This window comes from Macaca thibetana, chromosome 2 (assembly GCF_024542745.1).
Source record: "Macaca thibetana thibetana isolate TM-01 chromosome 2, ASM2454274v1, whole genome shotgun sequence".
Classification (NCBI taxonomy): domain Eukaryota; kingdom Metazoa; phylum Chordata; class Mammalia; order Primates; family Cercopithecidae; genus Macaca; species Macaca thibetana.
Genome location: NC_065579.1, coordinates 154,402,509 through 154,419,279, shown reverse-complemented (window position 1 = coordinate 154,419,279; position 16,771 = coordinate 154,402,509). Strand labels below are relative to the sequence as shown.

At 42.1% G+C, this 16,771-nt stretch overlaps 3 protein-coding genes across 10 annotated transcripts in view; 1 reads left to right on the top strand and 2 right to left on the bottom strand.

Annotated features, from left to right (window-relative positions):
• GSK3B (glycogen synthase kinase 3 beta) overlaps nucleotides 1–7,160 on the bottom strand; it is a 270,425-nt gene extending 263,265 nt beyond the window's left edge. For both annotated transcript variants that reach the window (XM_050781893.1, XM_050781894.1), the window contains exon 1: nucleotides 6,737–7,160. In XM_050781893.1, coding sequence (XP_050637850.1) covers nucleotides 6,737–6,824 — 88 coding nt within the window. In that variant the 5' untranslated portion in view covers nucleotides 6,825–7,160. The remainder of the gene's footprint in view (nucleotides 1–6,736) is intronic.
• The window catches only part of NDUFB4 (NADH:ubiquinone oxidoreductase subunit B4), an 812,324-nt gene that overhangs the window by 300,575 nt on the left and 494,978 nt on the right, over nucleotides 1–16,771 (top strand). The gene's annotated exons all lie outside the window — the stretch shown is intronic.
• Nucleotides 1–16,771, bottom strand: part of LOC126949250 (cytochrome c oxidase copper chaperone) — an 846,236-nt gene that overhangs the window by 410,915 nt on the left and 418,550 nt on the right. The gene's annotated exons all lie outside the window — the stretch shown is intronic.

Genomic DNA, 16,771 nt, shown 5'->3' with positions numbered 1-16,771 from the left:
AGATGGCAAAACCCCCTGTCTACAAAAACTACAAAAATTAGCCAGGCATGTTGGCGCGTGCCTATGGTCCCAGCTACTCCAGAGATTGAGGTTAAAAGATCACCAAGCCCAGGAGGCAGAGGCTGCAGTGAGCCAAGACTGCACCACTGCACTCCAGGCTAGGCATAGGCAACACAGCGAGACCCTGTCTCCAAAAAAAAAAAAAAAAAATTTCTCTGGGTGAACGTTTTGAACAATTATCAGAGTGATTTACCCTGGATCTGTATGAACTTACATACACTACATACAGTAAGTAATCCCAATATGCTTGTTTCCCCAAATCATCCATTCCTTTCAGTAGCATAATGCTTAATCAATATCTATCCATTTCCCTCTGATTTGTGATTTCAAAAAAACCAGACGACTCAATGAATTACAACTATGTGTTAAATAATAACAAAGAACCATTAATAAAAGCCTGAAGACTAACCTATGAGCAAAGTTTATACTCCATTTGCCTGCAGATATTAGCTGCTCAGGAGAGCTTCTGGTTTACTGTCAACTACCAGCCAATTCCAGTAACGTGAGATTCCAAATAACCCAATTCCACATTGATGTATAGCTGTTACTCTTTGGGGAAACTAAATTAGAAACACAATTTAGTTCGGCCACGTGTGGTGGCTCACGCCTGTAATCCCACTACTTTGGGAGGCCAAGGTGGGAAGATCACAAGGTCAGGAGTTTGAGACCAGCCTGACCAACATAGTGAAACCCGTCTCTACTAAAAATACAAAAAATTAGACAGGTGTGGTGGCAGGCACCTGTAATCCCAACTACTTAGGAGGCTGAGGCAGGAAAACTGCTTGAACCTGGGAGGCAGAGGTTGCAGTGAGCCCAGATGGCACCATGGCACTCCAGCCCGGGCAACAGTGTGAGACTCCATCTCAAAAAAAAAACAAAAGAAAAAACAAGAAATGTGAACTTTTTATTACTAAATTGATTTGAAATAAGAATCAAGAAATTAACCTCAGATCACGTTATTAAGGGAACACGTTAAGGACTTGGCTTTGTGCTGTTGTTAACTAACCATGGTACTCTGAAAATAAAAAGTTGGTTTGACAAAACTAGTTTCAAGACAAACACATCATTACTTCAAGTGATCAAACCAAAAATGCTAGGAAAACTATTCAATACAAAAAATGTAAGATTTAATCACGTACAAAATTGGAACCTGCACATTGTTTGGAAGTCAACCTGTCTTCCCAAAATATAAGCAAAAATGGGAAGGGGAATTATAAACTAAGAACCCAAATCGACTAAATTGTGTTTTTTTGTATTTTTTTGAGACGGAGTCTCGCTCTGTCACTCAGGCTGGAGTGCAGTGGCACGATCTCGGCTCACTGCAACCTCCACCTCATGGGTTCAAGCGATTCTCCTGCCTCAGCCTCCTGAGTAGCTAGGACTATAGGCGCAAGTCACCACGCCCCCCCACCTAATTTTTGTATTTGTAGTAGAGATAGGGTTTCACCATGTTGGCCAGGATGGTCTCGATCTCCTGACCTCGTGATCCACCCGCCTCAGCCTCCCAAAGTGCTGGGATGACAGGCGTGAGCCACCATGCCCAGCCAAACTAAATTGTGTTTCTAAATCTTATACCACATCAAATGCATTACAGTCACAAGTATATTAGAATAATTTACTAAAAATGTCCATTATGTACTGAGTATTAGCTCATTAAAAAAACCAGAAAACTCAATAATGCAAAATGGAATAAATATTTCTTTTTTATATAAATTTAAAGGTAGAAAACTTCAGGGAAAACAAACTGTTATTTAACTCTACCCTCAGTTTTTCCTTGCTGTTCTATTCACACAGGTTTTTATATAAATATACATTTATACATTACACTCAACAAATTTCAAAAGCAATTTGATTTGTATAACCAAGGATGATTTGTATAACTTAAGATAAAAAGCCAAGAGTGCAACCTCCGCTTTAATGAAAATGCTCTTCCTCTGAACAATGAAAATGCTTTTATTCTTGAAACTGGGCAAAACTCCCCTTCCACCACCACCCCCCCCAAAAAAAATCAGCTAGAAAATGATAAACATTCCAACAAATTAATTTACTTATCATGGTGATTATGTTCTTAGTAGAACAATATCTGGGGAAGCCGGTTGGTCCTGTTAGTACCAACACACACTCTTGTCTCACCCACGCAAGCATTCTGCCCCTCCATTCTCCATTATAGGGTGGAGCAACACAAGAGGCACCACAATCTCACATCCTGTCCTCTCCATCCCTGTCTCAACCTCATGGGTCTTATTTAAAAGTACAGAACTGTGACAATAGGGTCAACATATGCACGTTTCACAGCGTTCTCTATGCATAAAGTGCACACACAAATAGGGCTCTCCCACTCTTTAGACTCTGCTGCTGGAACAAAATCTCTGACTTTCCCAGCCTTGCTGTTTCTCCAAAGTATTATCTCACACCTGCAACTCAATTCTAATACAAGGGATAGACAGTAAAGGGTGCAAGTACTGATTTTCAGCTGAACTTTGCCAGTGAAATGAGAAGATGTCACCTCATTTTCTAAATGTAGTTCCTGATCAGCCATAAGGTGATTTGTGAATCTCTGGGATCCCTTGAAGTTTTTCCTTTTGCCTGTGACTTATTGTCACTTCACAATTAGCATTCTACAGGTGCATGCAACAAGAAAGCATACAATTCTTAAATATCTTAAATGTTTTAACAACTCTGGGGAAGTTGGGTTGGGAAATGACTGAAAATAGGGTTCTGGTTTTCAGTCTCACACATGAACTCTTTTCCACATTAACACAAGATTATCAGGAAATGGGCTAAACTCTAACCACCTAACTTTTAGATGTCGTAAAGAGATTAAACTTCCCAGGGGAATACGGAAACTCTAAGTTGCTACCTATTCTTTGGCTTTAATCACCATATGACCTAATACTGCAGAATAATATGCAGCTACTATTATTCTCTCTTTGCTAATAGAAATTTTGATCTAAAAAAGTTTTATATGAAGAAACAACTTAAGTGATACAGACTTATTTTCATCTTTCTAAATCTTATATTTAAGCATTAAACCTAAACAACTAGTTAAATTTTCTCCAACTGTATACCAAAAGGAGTTATTACTAATATTTTAGCCAAAAGTGCCACAGTCCCTTACTTTCCCTATTGAGTAAAATATCATGCGATTCTAAAGAAAAACTTTTATAAACATTTATTTAATTACACGTAAACTTGGAAGTGAACAAAAATGAAACATTGGTTTCGCTATAGCAAGTAAAAAGTAGTATCTCAAATATACTGATTTAAATTTGGGGTTAATGCCTAAACTCAACAAAAAGGGCAAAAACTACTTGTTATAAAATCAACTTTTAATTTATTCTGGAGTCTTCACAAAGTGAAGGATCTCAATACTTTATTCCTAAATAAATCTTGCATGTAAAATAATAATCATTATTTATAAAAAACAAGTTTTAAGCATATATCAAAGATTAATGGCTACAGAAAATATCTAAAATGTTTCTGTCACAGTTTAGTCCAAAAAGTGTTTTCATTGTTTTGAAATAAACTATCATCAAACTATTATAACTAGGTTTCAAGTGTGAGGCTTTTGAAGCTGTATTTAAAAAAAACAAAAAAAAATGCAATTTGATGAAAAGCATTTAAATAAAAGCCCTTAGTTTACTGCTCCCAAATATAAATCCAACATTTTTAGGTGTAGAAAAATAAGAAACTGTGCAATTAATAGACTAGGAAGTCAAATACCATTGCCAGTAACTAACTGCTGTCTGAATTTCAAGGGAACTTATTGTATATTAAAGTTTAAGAAAGTGAACTCACCTACCCTCTCACCTCAGCACTTTCTCAATTTTCCCATTACAATTAACAATATAACTCAGCAGTGAAGTCTTCCAGGCCAGTAACATCAGAATTTATTTTTAACTCTTGACTCCTTCACAAATATTCCACTTCAGTCCAGTATGAAGTTCTGCCAGTTCTTCATTCACACTGTCTCTCAAACCTGTTCCTTTCACCCCATTTTCACATTTTACTTTAGTCCCTCATGATTCACAACATACCCTACTAGCTCCCTAAAAAGGCTCTAGCATCTCTCTACTATAATTCATTAATTCAACTGCAAAAATCATCTTACATCTTGTTCAGCAGCCAACAGTAAATCCAGATCTCTTTTGAATCTCAAACTTTTACAGAATCCCTCTGCCCTCCATCAGCTAACTTTCTTTTATTTCTCAAATTCCATTTGTTCTTATGTTCTTACATAGGCCCCTTTAACTCAGATTTGCCAACTTGATTATTGCCTCTCATGCAAAACTCATTATCTTTGTGCCTTGGTACACTCCTTCCACCTAGACCTTTCATACTTTTCTACCAGTTCAAGTTACCACCCCCTTTAGTATCAGTCTTAATACACCTTGTCCGCAGGAAGTCTTTCCTCTCCCACCCATCAGTTTCACCCTTTTACTCTTTGCCCCTCTGAACAAATGATTCAATTTGTATTTTACAATCTAGCAGTCATCATGCTATTGTTTTAATTTTTTTCCCATAGCCTCCCTCTACAACCAAATAAGCTTTTGAGAGCAAGGACTACAATTTCTTATGTTTCTGTTTTCAACAGGGGTTCCTTAGAATGCTAGCATCCTAACAAATGCTTAAAGACTCTCCTTTCTTTTAAATGTTTTTAAAGTCAAAGCTGTCAAAAACACATAATTAACACTAAACTCCAACTTTTTAAATTCTAAATTGACCTATACAGTAATCCGAAAATAAACATTTTCATCTATATATTTTACAAGAGTTACTCCATCCTTAGTATCTGCATTACCAAGAATTCAAAAGTCATTTCAAAGAAAATCCTGGAAAGAAAATGAAAAGTCCCAAAATGTAGCATTATAATCTAGCATTATAGATCTCTGAAATAAAGCTAATAAATCAATTAGCTGAAATTGATTGACTGGTTTTCAAACTATATTACCAAGATGTAAAACATACAAACACTCCAGTACCCCAAGAGGCTCTTAAGTAGTTATTATAAGATTTGTATCATCATAGCTGAAAATTACCCCGGAATTTTAAAATATTTTTCAAATGACTCCATGAAGCGCTTAGAAAGCACGACCCTTCCCTGAAAGATGCATAATCAGCTGTCCTCTTTTCCTACCCCGGCATTCTCTACTTGCAAACCACCGGGAAAAAAAAAAAAAATTAACTTTGAAAAATAATCTCCCATTCAGCTATTACCTAGACTACCCTGTTTCAGGCTAGTTCCCAAAGCCAACACGAACTGAAATCTTGAGTTCAACTAAAAGTGATCATTTTATGTTGCCTAAGAATATAATCAATTTCACATAACATACATGTTTTTTGTGTGTGTCAGTTCTTAAAATCTCAGTTCTTTAGTTCTCTCCGTTCTTCTAGGCAACACAGTAATTTCTTTGCCCTCATGATGACCCTCTTTCCCACAATAAGGAAACAACATAGATATTTTTGTTAAATTCTGAAAGCATGTTTAAACAAGCTGTCATTAAACACCACATGAACTTCTCCATAAATAGAGATACACTGGAACATTAGATACTTAGTATATACTAAACACTTCAAAAGCATACTTCTCAGCACAAACCCAGGACAAGAGTAGTCTATCCACAACCCTGAACACAGTCCAAATATCCCTATTATTTCCAGGACCACAGCCATCTGCAAAAGCCAAAATGGAAAGGACTAAATCCACATTCTTCTAACTAAATCCACAGTTATCTAAATGTGATGGAAACTAACGCAAGAGTATTTTAAATCGTCCTTTTTAAGGAACCCCCCAGAACATTTAACAGGAGTGCAACAGTACTCCAAAATTGAACTTAAATGTAATGAGCCAGTGACAACATTTAACTTACTATTTGGCACTATGACAAAACAAATCTCAATCAAAACCTGGACCTATTAATACTTCCATGTTACCTTTTGATTAAATATAAATTATACGGTGGCAGGTTGGTAATGTCAAAACAGGAAGGTTAAGAGAGAACACATCAAACCACTAATCCAATTGAACACAAATGCATACAGAGATGCTGCTGGGTATTTATTGGGCTAGCACTAGTCCCTTCTAAAGAGAGAAATCAATGACAGCCTCCAAATGTGAATGGTTACTGAGCAAGTTCATCCACAGATTAAGAACAAATACTATGTGTAGTCATACAGACAAGAAAAAAATGTTGGGAGGGTGGGACGTTTAATGTCTCTATTAAGTATACCAAACTATGATAAATCCTGAGACCTAAAATACCCTCTCATTCCAAAAGACATACATTCTGCAAATGTGCACAATGGTTTATTAATCAAATCTTGTCCTTCTCTTTATTCTAAAGGATGGGCAAGTAAACACGGTCATCACTAACGTGGAAACACTCAAGCACTTGATGAAACTGACTACCAACAGCAAGAAAAGTATAAGAAAGCAGTTTCAAATCGAATCATACAAATAAAAATCATATTATCTCAATTCAAGGTTAATGAGACCGGGGGAGGGGGTATGGGAGGAGTAAAGAGGGAGCTGCTTCATCCTTGACTGAAGATAGGTTTTGCCCTTTTCCATTGCCTGTTATATTAGGAAGTCTAATATTTTCAGATCCTGGTATTCCGAGATTTCTTATTTTAAGGGCGAGGTGGAAAAGGGGTGTAAAATAAAATCAATACTCACTGCTAACTTTCATGCTGCCAAAAGCTGAAGGCTGCTGCACCGGCTTGCAGCTCTCCGCAAAGGAGGTGGTTCTGGGCCGCCCTGACATGATCACTCTCTTCGCGAATCACCTTTTCCTTCCTTCCTCCTTTTCTTCCTTTTGTCTTTATGTTGGGGTGTTAGGTTAATGATAAATGCAGCATTAAGTTCTCCCACAGAAGAAAAAGAAAAAGACTTCGTCCTCTTGGCTTTTCACTCCTTTTGTATACTATAAAAAACAAAACAAGCGATGTATTTCTCCTTCAAGACAGATCGGCACGGATATTTAACATATAGATGATTTAGGGCTGGGGAAAAAATACAATTCCTTCCCCTCCCTTTCCTGGGAGGAGAGAAAAGAGGGGGCAAATCCTAAAAAAATATGTATCACGTGAAACGGGGGCAAATACTTGATTGAAAATGAGTACTTCGAATATTATATTTTCCTCGGGGATTTTTTTTCCGAGTCAATGAAGAAGGGAAGCGGCGGAAGGATCACGAGTCTCACGCTTGAAGAGAAAGGGGGATGGGTAGGAGGGAGGGAGAGGGAGGGAGGGGGTGGCTCGGAGATGCGACGGGAAACGCTGCAGCTCCGGAGCCGTGGGATCCGGCGGGCTGACGGCGGGGGCCCGGCGAACTGGAGGGCGGCGGAGTCGCGAGTCAGTCAGAGGCGGGCGGTGGCGGCGGCTCCTCTCCTCATTGCGCCAGGAGCAGCTGCAGGCGGCGGCTGGATCCAGCGGCCATGGCGGCGGCGGTGGCGGAGGCAGCTCCCTTCAGACCCCAGGCAGCGGCTCCTCGACTGCTCCCCATACGCCGGGGACATGGGAACCCGGCAACCGCTTCCGTCCCTCGGGGCCCCCTCCCCCGTCCGCGGCAACAGCTCGGCCGCCCTCCCGCCCCTCGCCTCTGTTCGGTGCCCGCTCAGGAAGTGTCCGCGCTTTGCCACCAGCCCAGAACCCTGTCAGCGGCTGCGGGGCCGGCTCCTCCTCGCTTCCTTCCTTCCTTCCTTCCTTTGTCACTCGGCCCGGGCGGCGGCGGCAGCGGCGGCACAAGCCCGCATTCGCCCGGGTCAGGGGCTGCTCTGTGTGAGGAGCGCTGTCTGCGCAGCCGCCTTGCACTTCCCCACTTCCCCTCCCCCTTCCTACTCTTCCTCCACCTCCTTCCTCCCCCACCCAGCCTTACACCACCCAGCGCCCCGCCGCCCGCGTAACAGGCGTCTGGGAATCGCCGCCCGAGCCCCACTCTCGCCCGCTTCGGCTGGGAGCCGAAGCCCGAACGGAGCCAATCACGGACGTCGTTTGTTTGCGGCTCCTCCCGGAAAAAGCCGATCGGCCTGAGACACCAATTAGAAAGTGACGCTGGAAAGCCACGCCCAAAGAGCGGAAAATGCCGAAGGCAGCCGAACGGAAAGGGTGAATTCGCCTTGTTCGGTGGCTGGCTGGAGGAGACATTCGACAATGGCAACAGTGGCCAATCAGAGTCGCCGGCCCTCACGAATAAACTTGAAGAGTTGAAGACGGTGAAACCCAGAGACGCTGGTGAAACTGCCCGGTTGGGCGCCGCCGCCGCTTTGTAATTGGCTGGAAAACTCCGCTGGGAGCGTACCTCCCTCGGTGATTGGTGAAGGGAAGGGGGCTTCCGAGGACAGTTTGGCCAGTCAGGACTTCCCCTCCCTCTCCAAGGTGGGGAGAAGAAAGCGAAGGGAGGGCGTCTATAAAGCGCCGTCTCATTGGCCGGAAGCTTAGGCGCTGGAGTTGGGGCAAAAGGGAGAGGGTGGAGCTCGAAACTCTTGGCGGTGGCCAATCGGCTCTCACTGCCGTCCAATCGCAAGACCTAGCTGCGGTGTGATTGGCCTTCGGCCTCCGTCCCAGGACCTGGGAGATGCTCGACTAGGGTTGTGGCTGACGACCCGACGGCTCGCCTGCGGCCTCCAACTACGGTGGAAACCGCACATAGGGACCGCCTGCCCTAGGCGCAGCAAATCGGAAAGTGCTGCGATCGGCGGCGCTGGGTTCTAAGCGCTCAAGCGAGCAGAGGGGTCGAGGGGTTCTCCCCATCCACAGGAGGCTCTCGGCGGGGCGCAGCCAATTCTGCGCGCCTAAGGCTCCCCTCTGCCCTGGATCGCGTGTGCCGGGTGTCGGCCTCTTCCCCGAAAGGGCCTGACGGACAAAGGGGGCCTTCCCAGCCGGCAGCAAGCTCTCAGACGCTAAAATGGGAACAAAGCTTCTTTGGGTGGCCGCGCCCCGCCCAGCCTCGGGGGCCATTGATAGAGGCTCGCTGCGCTTGGTGTGCGCGGCCCGGCCGGGCCTCTGGAAACGCCCATGAGAAATGAGCTCATGCTGGATGCGCGCGCTCCTTGGGCGCAACTGCCCAGCGCAAAACGGGCCCCGAAAGCAGGTGAGGGGAAATGCCGTCAGGCCGGATATCCTGAAGCCTCCGAGGAAATGGGGGGTTAGAGGAGCCCGTGGTAGCTTTGGATCTTTTGGAATTAGGGTGATCTATAAAAGTGCAGCTTGAGTAGATTTCATATGTAAGACCAGCGTCCATTGTTCTACGATAGAACCAGTTCCTTTGGTCTGCTTTAGAACAGTGAGGTATGCTACGTCAAGATAGAGAAAGTAGAACAGACAGTTGCCATCCTGATTGTAATCCAGTGGTTCCTGTAATTTCTACCTGCAGAATCATCTCTTTCAGTTAGGATACTGTCTCCAGAAAGCACAAGTAAAAGGACCTAAATTTGATCAGATTACCTGGCTCTTGCATTGAAACACTGATGAAGGACTTGGGACAGAACAAAGTAAGCTTTGATGGAAGACAGGAAAGGTCCAGATAGTGTTTGCAGATTCAGATGGCTATAGAGGCCAGACAAGTAAAGCAAATGAGTGAGACTGGCCTTGTGTAAGACAATGGGGAATGATGGGGGAAATGGCAAATTGAAATATCCATGCCATAACTAGAAGGAACAGCTGCTCAGCTCTAGCAGATTGTTGCCTTCAGGAATGTGGGTCCAGTGTTCTCAGATGTTCAATTTTTTTTTCCTCCCAAAAGAAACCCCAAAATTGGATTTTTGTGTGAAATCTCTGTATTTTTAAATGTTGATAACCGATATTTCAAACCCTGCAGACCAACCTAAAAACATCCCTTGGCCGATGAGGCCAACAGGCAGTTTGTAATCACAAACCTGAGAATAGGTTTTACAGCCTAAGAGCGGTAGAGGTTTTTGTTCTTTGCAATGAAAAGAGCATAAGGTCACTGGATGCCATGGGTGAGGGTAAAGAATGTTAAAAGCAAATTCAATTCGGCAACCTTGTCATCTGTGGTGCCTCTCCATGCTGTTTATTATGAAAGACCTTTGCCGCTGTTCCCTAAAATGCTGTGAGGCAAAACTTGAAATCGTGCCTACCTCTTCTATACTTCCCGTCCCTACTCCTAGTTATACCAGCTGGAAAATAAATAACAAATGTTTAAGTTATACAATTTGGAAACATGGCTATTCTCTTGTATGTAATAGGTATAGAAATAGTCTTCCGTAAGGATATGATTAGCAGCTTTACTGTTGCTGCCTTCAAATATTTTCAGCTGATGCTATTTTTTAAAATCTGACCAAGAGGAAATTTTATAGGGGAAAAAATGAATATTTCAATCTAAAATGAGGACTTGAGGAAGGAGAAGCTTATGAGACAATACAAAGCTATTGAAACTAATACTCAGTAGTTTCTCTGAACTTTCCAACTGTCTCTTTCCTGCTTGCTGCCAACAATTTATCAGTTTATAATAACTAATAGTTAATATTTATTAGGTGTTCACAATATGCCAGGTGGAGTTAAATGCTTCACACAAAATTTCCCAGTTAAATTTATAAAAATTATATGAAATAAATACCATAATCACTTCCAATTTTAAGATGAGGAAACTGAGGCCCAGAAATGTTTCCTAACTTACCCAAAGCCCATGAAGTTAAAGAGGCAGAACGAGGATTCAGATCTCCTGTTCTTACCTGTTCGTAGCCTCTACTCCGTACCTCTCCTGATACATTTTGCTTTGATTTATGTTATAGTCTAAACCATATGCCTTGTACTATGGTGTATACCTGGTTGTGAGCACATCCATTGGTATAACTGTTTTCCTCTGAGGCTCATCAGAATGTCCTTTGTAGAGATCAGTTATTCTAAAGCAAAGCAACAATAAACCAAGAAATTAGAAAAAGATAAATGAAGGAAGGCTAGGGGTTACAGAACAGGTGAGTAGTGTAGTGGGAAGATGTTGGTGAGTGCTCTACAAGATTATAGATAAGAATGAAAGTCCACAATTCAATGGCCTCATGTATTCTATACTAATAACAAGCATTTGTATAGCACTTTGCAGATTATGAAGCACTTTGACATGCATTATATCATTTGGTCCTCACAACAATCCAGTAAAATAAGAAGAGAAACCATCGTTCTGTTTTTACAAATGAGGGCACTGCATTGGAGTGATTAAGTGACTTGCTTAAAATCACTTAGCTGAAACTAGAAGAAACTATAGGAGTAGAACCCAGACACAGTGGCTCATGCCTGTAATCCTGCCACTTTGGGAGGCTAAGATGGGAGGATCACTTGAGGGCAGGAGGATCACTTGAGGGCAGGAGTTCAAGGCCAGCCTGGTCAACATAGTGAGACCCCATCTCTATGAAAAATAATAATAATGAAGTAGCACATAGAATATGATATGCAGTTTATTTAGATGAATCCGGCATGAACTATTCCAAACAAGTCCAAGACAGAACCCTTTCTGGGACCTCAATTACTCTGTCCTGGGTGACAGAGTGAGACTGTCTCAAAAAGTATAGACAGACAGATAGATAGAGACAGTCTCACTCTGTCACCCAGGCTGGAGTGCAATGGCGTGATCTCAGCTCACTGCAACCTCCGCCTCCCAGGTTCAAATGATTCTCATGCCTCAGCCTCCTGAGTGGCTGGGATTACAGGTGTGCGCCACCACACGTGGCTAGTATTTTTATTTTTAGTAGACACGGAATTTCACCATGTCGGCCAGGCTGGTCTTGAATTCCTGGTCTCAAGTGATCCACTGGCCTCATCCTCCCAAAGTGCTAGGATTACAGGCGTGAGGCACCGTGCCCGGCCATACATACGTATTAAATGAAACATACACTAAATGGACTGGGCTTGATGGTTCACGCCTATAATCCCAGGAATTTAGGGGACCGAGGCGGGCAAATTGCTTGAGTCCAGCAGTTAGCCAGGTATGATGGCACATGCCTATAGTCCCAGCTACTCAAGAGGCTGAGTTGGGAGGATCACCTGAGCCCAGGAAGTCAAGGCTACAGTGAGCCGAGATTGTGCCACTACACTCCAGGCTGGGCAATGGGAATGAGACCCTGTCTCAGGAAGAAAAAAAAAAAAAAACTAAATCTTATTAGGTACTGACCTTCAAAATGTTATAAGATATGGCCTCTGCTGCAGATACTTACCATCAGATACGATGAGATGAAAAAGTTGTTTAGTAATGAGGCTTAGGAAAGCCCTCCAATATGAAGGTCAAAGTGAAGAGTAACAGGAAGGGACTGGGCACAGTGGCTCACTCCTATAATCCCAACACTTTGAGAGGCCAAGGTGGGCAGATAACTTGAGGTCAGGAGTTCAAGACCAGCTCGGCCAACATGGTAAAACCCTATCTCTACTAAAAATACAAAAATTAACTGGGCATGGTGGTACATGCCTATAGTCCCAGCTACTTGGGAGGCTGAGGCAAGAAAATCACTTGAACCTGGGAGGTGAAGGTTGCAGTGAGTGGAGATCGCACCACTGCACTCCAGCCTGGGCAACAGAGTGAGACCCCTTCTCAAACAAACAAACAAAAAGATGAACAGGAAGGGAAAATAAACTTACATTTATTGAGCAGCTGTTCAGTTGTCCCTCAAAACCCCAGAAGATAGGCATTATTAGCCCTATTTTTAATAAATGAAGAGAAAAATACGAGTCTTCAGCTAAGTATATGGCTCTAGGTCACATGATTCATAGATGACAGAGTAGGGATGGGATTTACAACAGAGTCTATTTGAGTGCAGCCTCTTTATACTAGATCACTCGGCTTTCTGTAGTACTGGCCTGGCATGGTGGCTCATACCTGTAATCCAAGTGTTTTGGGAGGCCAAGGTGGGAGGATCACTTGAGGTCAGTAGTTAGAGGTTACATTGACCTATGAGCACACCACTGCACGCCAGACTGGGTGACAGAGTGAGACCCTGTCTCTTTAAAAAAAAAAAAAAAAAAAAGAAAAAACAGTAATATAATTGAACTCATTTCTCTGAAATTATATATATGTTTGTGCTTGTATGTGCACACACAAGTGTCTAGAAATATTAGCTTTGGATCTTTATGGTCTTTATGCTCTCTAATAATCGTCTTTATTTTGGATCTTTATTGTCTTCATGCTTTCTAATAATTGTCTTTACCTTTTGTCAATGACTTTTATGTATATTCCACAGGAAAGTAATCTAACAGAAAAGTAAGTAGCAGCAGCTAAATGGGCACTTTCAGAAGGATTTGAGGAGGCAGTTTTGGGGCTGAGCAAAAGAACTAGAAAATCAGGACACTTAAAAGCTCTGAAGCAGCAGCAGAAATTTATCCCTCCGTAGGCAGCCTTTAGTGCCAAAAAGAGATTGACTGTGACTGACACTTCATATACTATGTAAAGGAATCAGTTTATACCAAAGTCAGCGTGAGAAAGTGACCTGTTGACTGTACTAGAAATCATCAGCAGGAGCTTAATTTGGTAACATTATGAAAAGCCATTTTAAAAATTGTGCTCTTTGGTCAATAATAAAAGTTGGCCAGCACAGTGGTTCACGCCTGTATTCCCAGCACTTTGGGAGGCCGAGGCGGGTGGATAATGAGGTCAGGAGATCAACACCATCCTGGCTAACATGGTGAAACCCATCTCTACCAAAAATACAAAATATTAGCTGGGCGTGGTGGCGGGTGCCTATAGTCCCAGCTACTTGGGAGGCTGAGGCAGGAGAACGGCGTGAACCCAGGAGGCGGAGCTTGCAGTGAGCCGATATCACGCCACTGCACTCCAACCTGGGCGACAGAGCAAGACTCCATATCAAAAAAAGTAATAATAATAAAAGCTAACTCATTCCAGATATTGTGCTTGGTGTTTGGGGCATATAATATCAGAACTCCTTATATAGTAAGTACAATATTGTTATTACCTCTATTTTACTGATAAGAAGACTGAGGAACAAGAGAAGTAACTTGCTTAAATTCATACAGCTAGAAAGTAGTTTTCAAACCTGTAGGTTACCTCTTGTGCCCTAGCCCTAGGAATTTCTCCTTAAATAGTCATCCAAAAGAAACAAATTGAACTTCACTCAAGTCTGTTTAGTGAGCATTTATCCATCTCCTGTTACCTCTGTAGGACACTTAGTTACGCTCAAGGAGTACAAGAGTATGAAGATGAATAAAAGCCATCCAGAGATGACTGCTCTTTTGCCCTAGCCTTGAAAGAGCTCTCTTACAGTGGAGGAGACATCTAAACACATACCATAAGGTCCACTGAGCAGCTTTGGAGCTAACAGAGGAAGGGAAGTGTCCCAGAGATTGTTTCCAAGGTGTATTTCAACTAGTGGTCTCCAGAGTGGAGTACATGGACTTAAAGGATAGATAGGATGATCTTTTGGGGTGCTAGAACTATTAAAATTTATTTTTATCTTAAAAAGTAAAAAAAAATTGAGGCAAGGCATGGTGGCTCACGCCTGTAATCCTAGCACTTTGGGAGGCCAAGGCAGGTGGATTGCCTGAGCTCCGGAGTTCGAGACCAGCTTGGGTAACACAGTGAAACCCTGTCTCTTCTAAAATGCAAAAAATTAACCAGGCGTGGCGACATGCACCTATAGTCCCTGCTATTCAGGAGGCTGAGGCAGGAGGATTGCTAAAACCTGGGAGGCAGAGGTTGCAGTGAGCTGAGATTGCGCCACTGCACTCCAGCCTAGACGGCAGAGCGAGACTCCATCTCTGAAAAGAAAAAGTAAAAAAATTACCTTACCAATGGTATTCATAGACGCTGGCACGCTCCTCCATCCCTACAATGAAGGAAGAGGTGTTACGCGATCCACAGTACAGGTGTCCTAAGGGAAGGGGATGAATCCACAGCCTCAAAGGGGTTGTGAATTCTAGGTGCCCTCCTGCTTTTTAAAATTTTTAGCAATGTACAGCACTTTACTTGTACTTAATTAAGTGGATTTCCAGATTATGTTTTTTGGTTTTTAAATTAATCTCCATAGATTATTGAAAATGATTTTTACAAATAAAATGTAGATAACAGATTTTACTAATGTTTAAAGAGTAAACAAAATGGCAAAGCTGACATTCTTCTACTGTTGGTAGGAGCTCTTCATCAGTCACATCACTAGATAAAAACAATAATGTACTTACTAAATTTGACAAGAAATGGGCCATGAAAATTTTGAAATTCTCAAGAATATTTGAAACATGAAGTTACTGTCCACTATTGTTAAAGTCAAAGCCTACTCTAAGTTAAAGGATGATTGAGATGTAGCTATGGTAGTATGAAGTCAATACAATTATCAAAACGAAGATTAATGCTTTGGAAAAAGTGTTAATAATTGTTAGGGGCCCAATAGCAGTTGGAGGGTGAAAACAAAATGGTTTGGGACCTTAAATAATTGAAATTTATCTTCATTTATTTATTTATTTATTTTTGAGACGGAGTTTCGCTCTTGTTGCCCAGGATGGAGTACAATGGTGCAATCTTGGCTCACTGCAACCTCTGCCTCCCGGATTCAAGTGATTCTCCTGCCTCAGCCTCCCAAGTAGCTGGGATCACAGGCATGTGCCACTATGCCAGCTACTTTTGTATTTTCAGTAGAGACCGGGTTTCTCCATGTTAGTCAGGCTGGTCTCGAACTCCCAACCTCAGGTCATCTGCCCCCCTCAGCCTCACACAGTGTTGGGATTACCAGGCGCAAACCACCACGCCCGGCTGGTTGAAATTTATCTTTAAAATACTGCACCTTTAATCCTTTTTTTATTTCTGTGTATGTCTTATAATGTGCATATCATGTTAGCTCAAGATCAGAAATTTATGGACAAGCCGGGCGTGGTGGCTCATACCTGTAATCCCGGCAATTTGGGAGGCCAAGGCAGGTGAATCTCCTGAGGTCAGGAGTTTGAGACTAGCCTGGTCAACATGGTGAAACCCCATCTCTACTAAAACTTCAAAAATTAGCTGGGCGTGGTGGCGGACATCTATAATCCCAGTTATTTGGGACGCTGAGGCAGGAGAATTGCTTGAACCCGGGAGATGGAGGTTGCAGTGAGCTGAGATCGCACCATTGCACTCCAGCCAGGGCAACAAGAGTGAAACTCAGTCTCAAAAAAAGAAAAAAAAGTTTATGAACCACTAGTTTAGACAAAGAATAGTTGTACAGATGGATAAGGAAGGGAAGAACGTTCCAGGCAAAGAGAAAAGGTTATGCAATGCCTGAAATGTTTAACAAGGTATTTGGAGACCTTGAGATAGTTTGAAATTATGTAATGTCTAAGATGTGGGCCAAGAGAAAATAAAGGAAAATATCACAGGATAATAGAGGAGTAAAGTAAATTATGTTATATTAACTCCATATTAGGCAGCCAGTAAAAATAAATACAACTACCAAAAGTAACTCAAATATGTTTAGGAAACAACACTAATTGAAAAATATAGAACTTCAGGTTGTATATGTACCATATTTCCAATCTGTAAAACGTAAGTACATTTGGATCAAGATTGGAAAGGAAGACAGAAATTAGAATAACTTGTCAATAACATATTTAATTATAAATGAAAATATTTAAATGTCTTTGTTTGGTGTTTTTATAATAAATTTCTATTTGTTTACTTTTATTTATTTTTTATTCTTGCTGTTATCCAAGATGGAGTGCAGTAGCACAGTCATAGCTCACTACAGCCTTGAACTTCTGGGCTCAAGCAGTCCTCCTACCTCAGCCT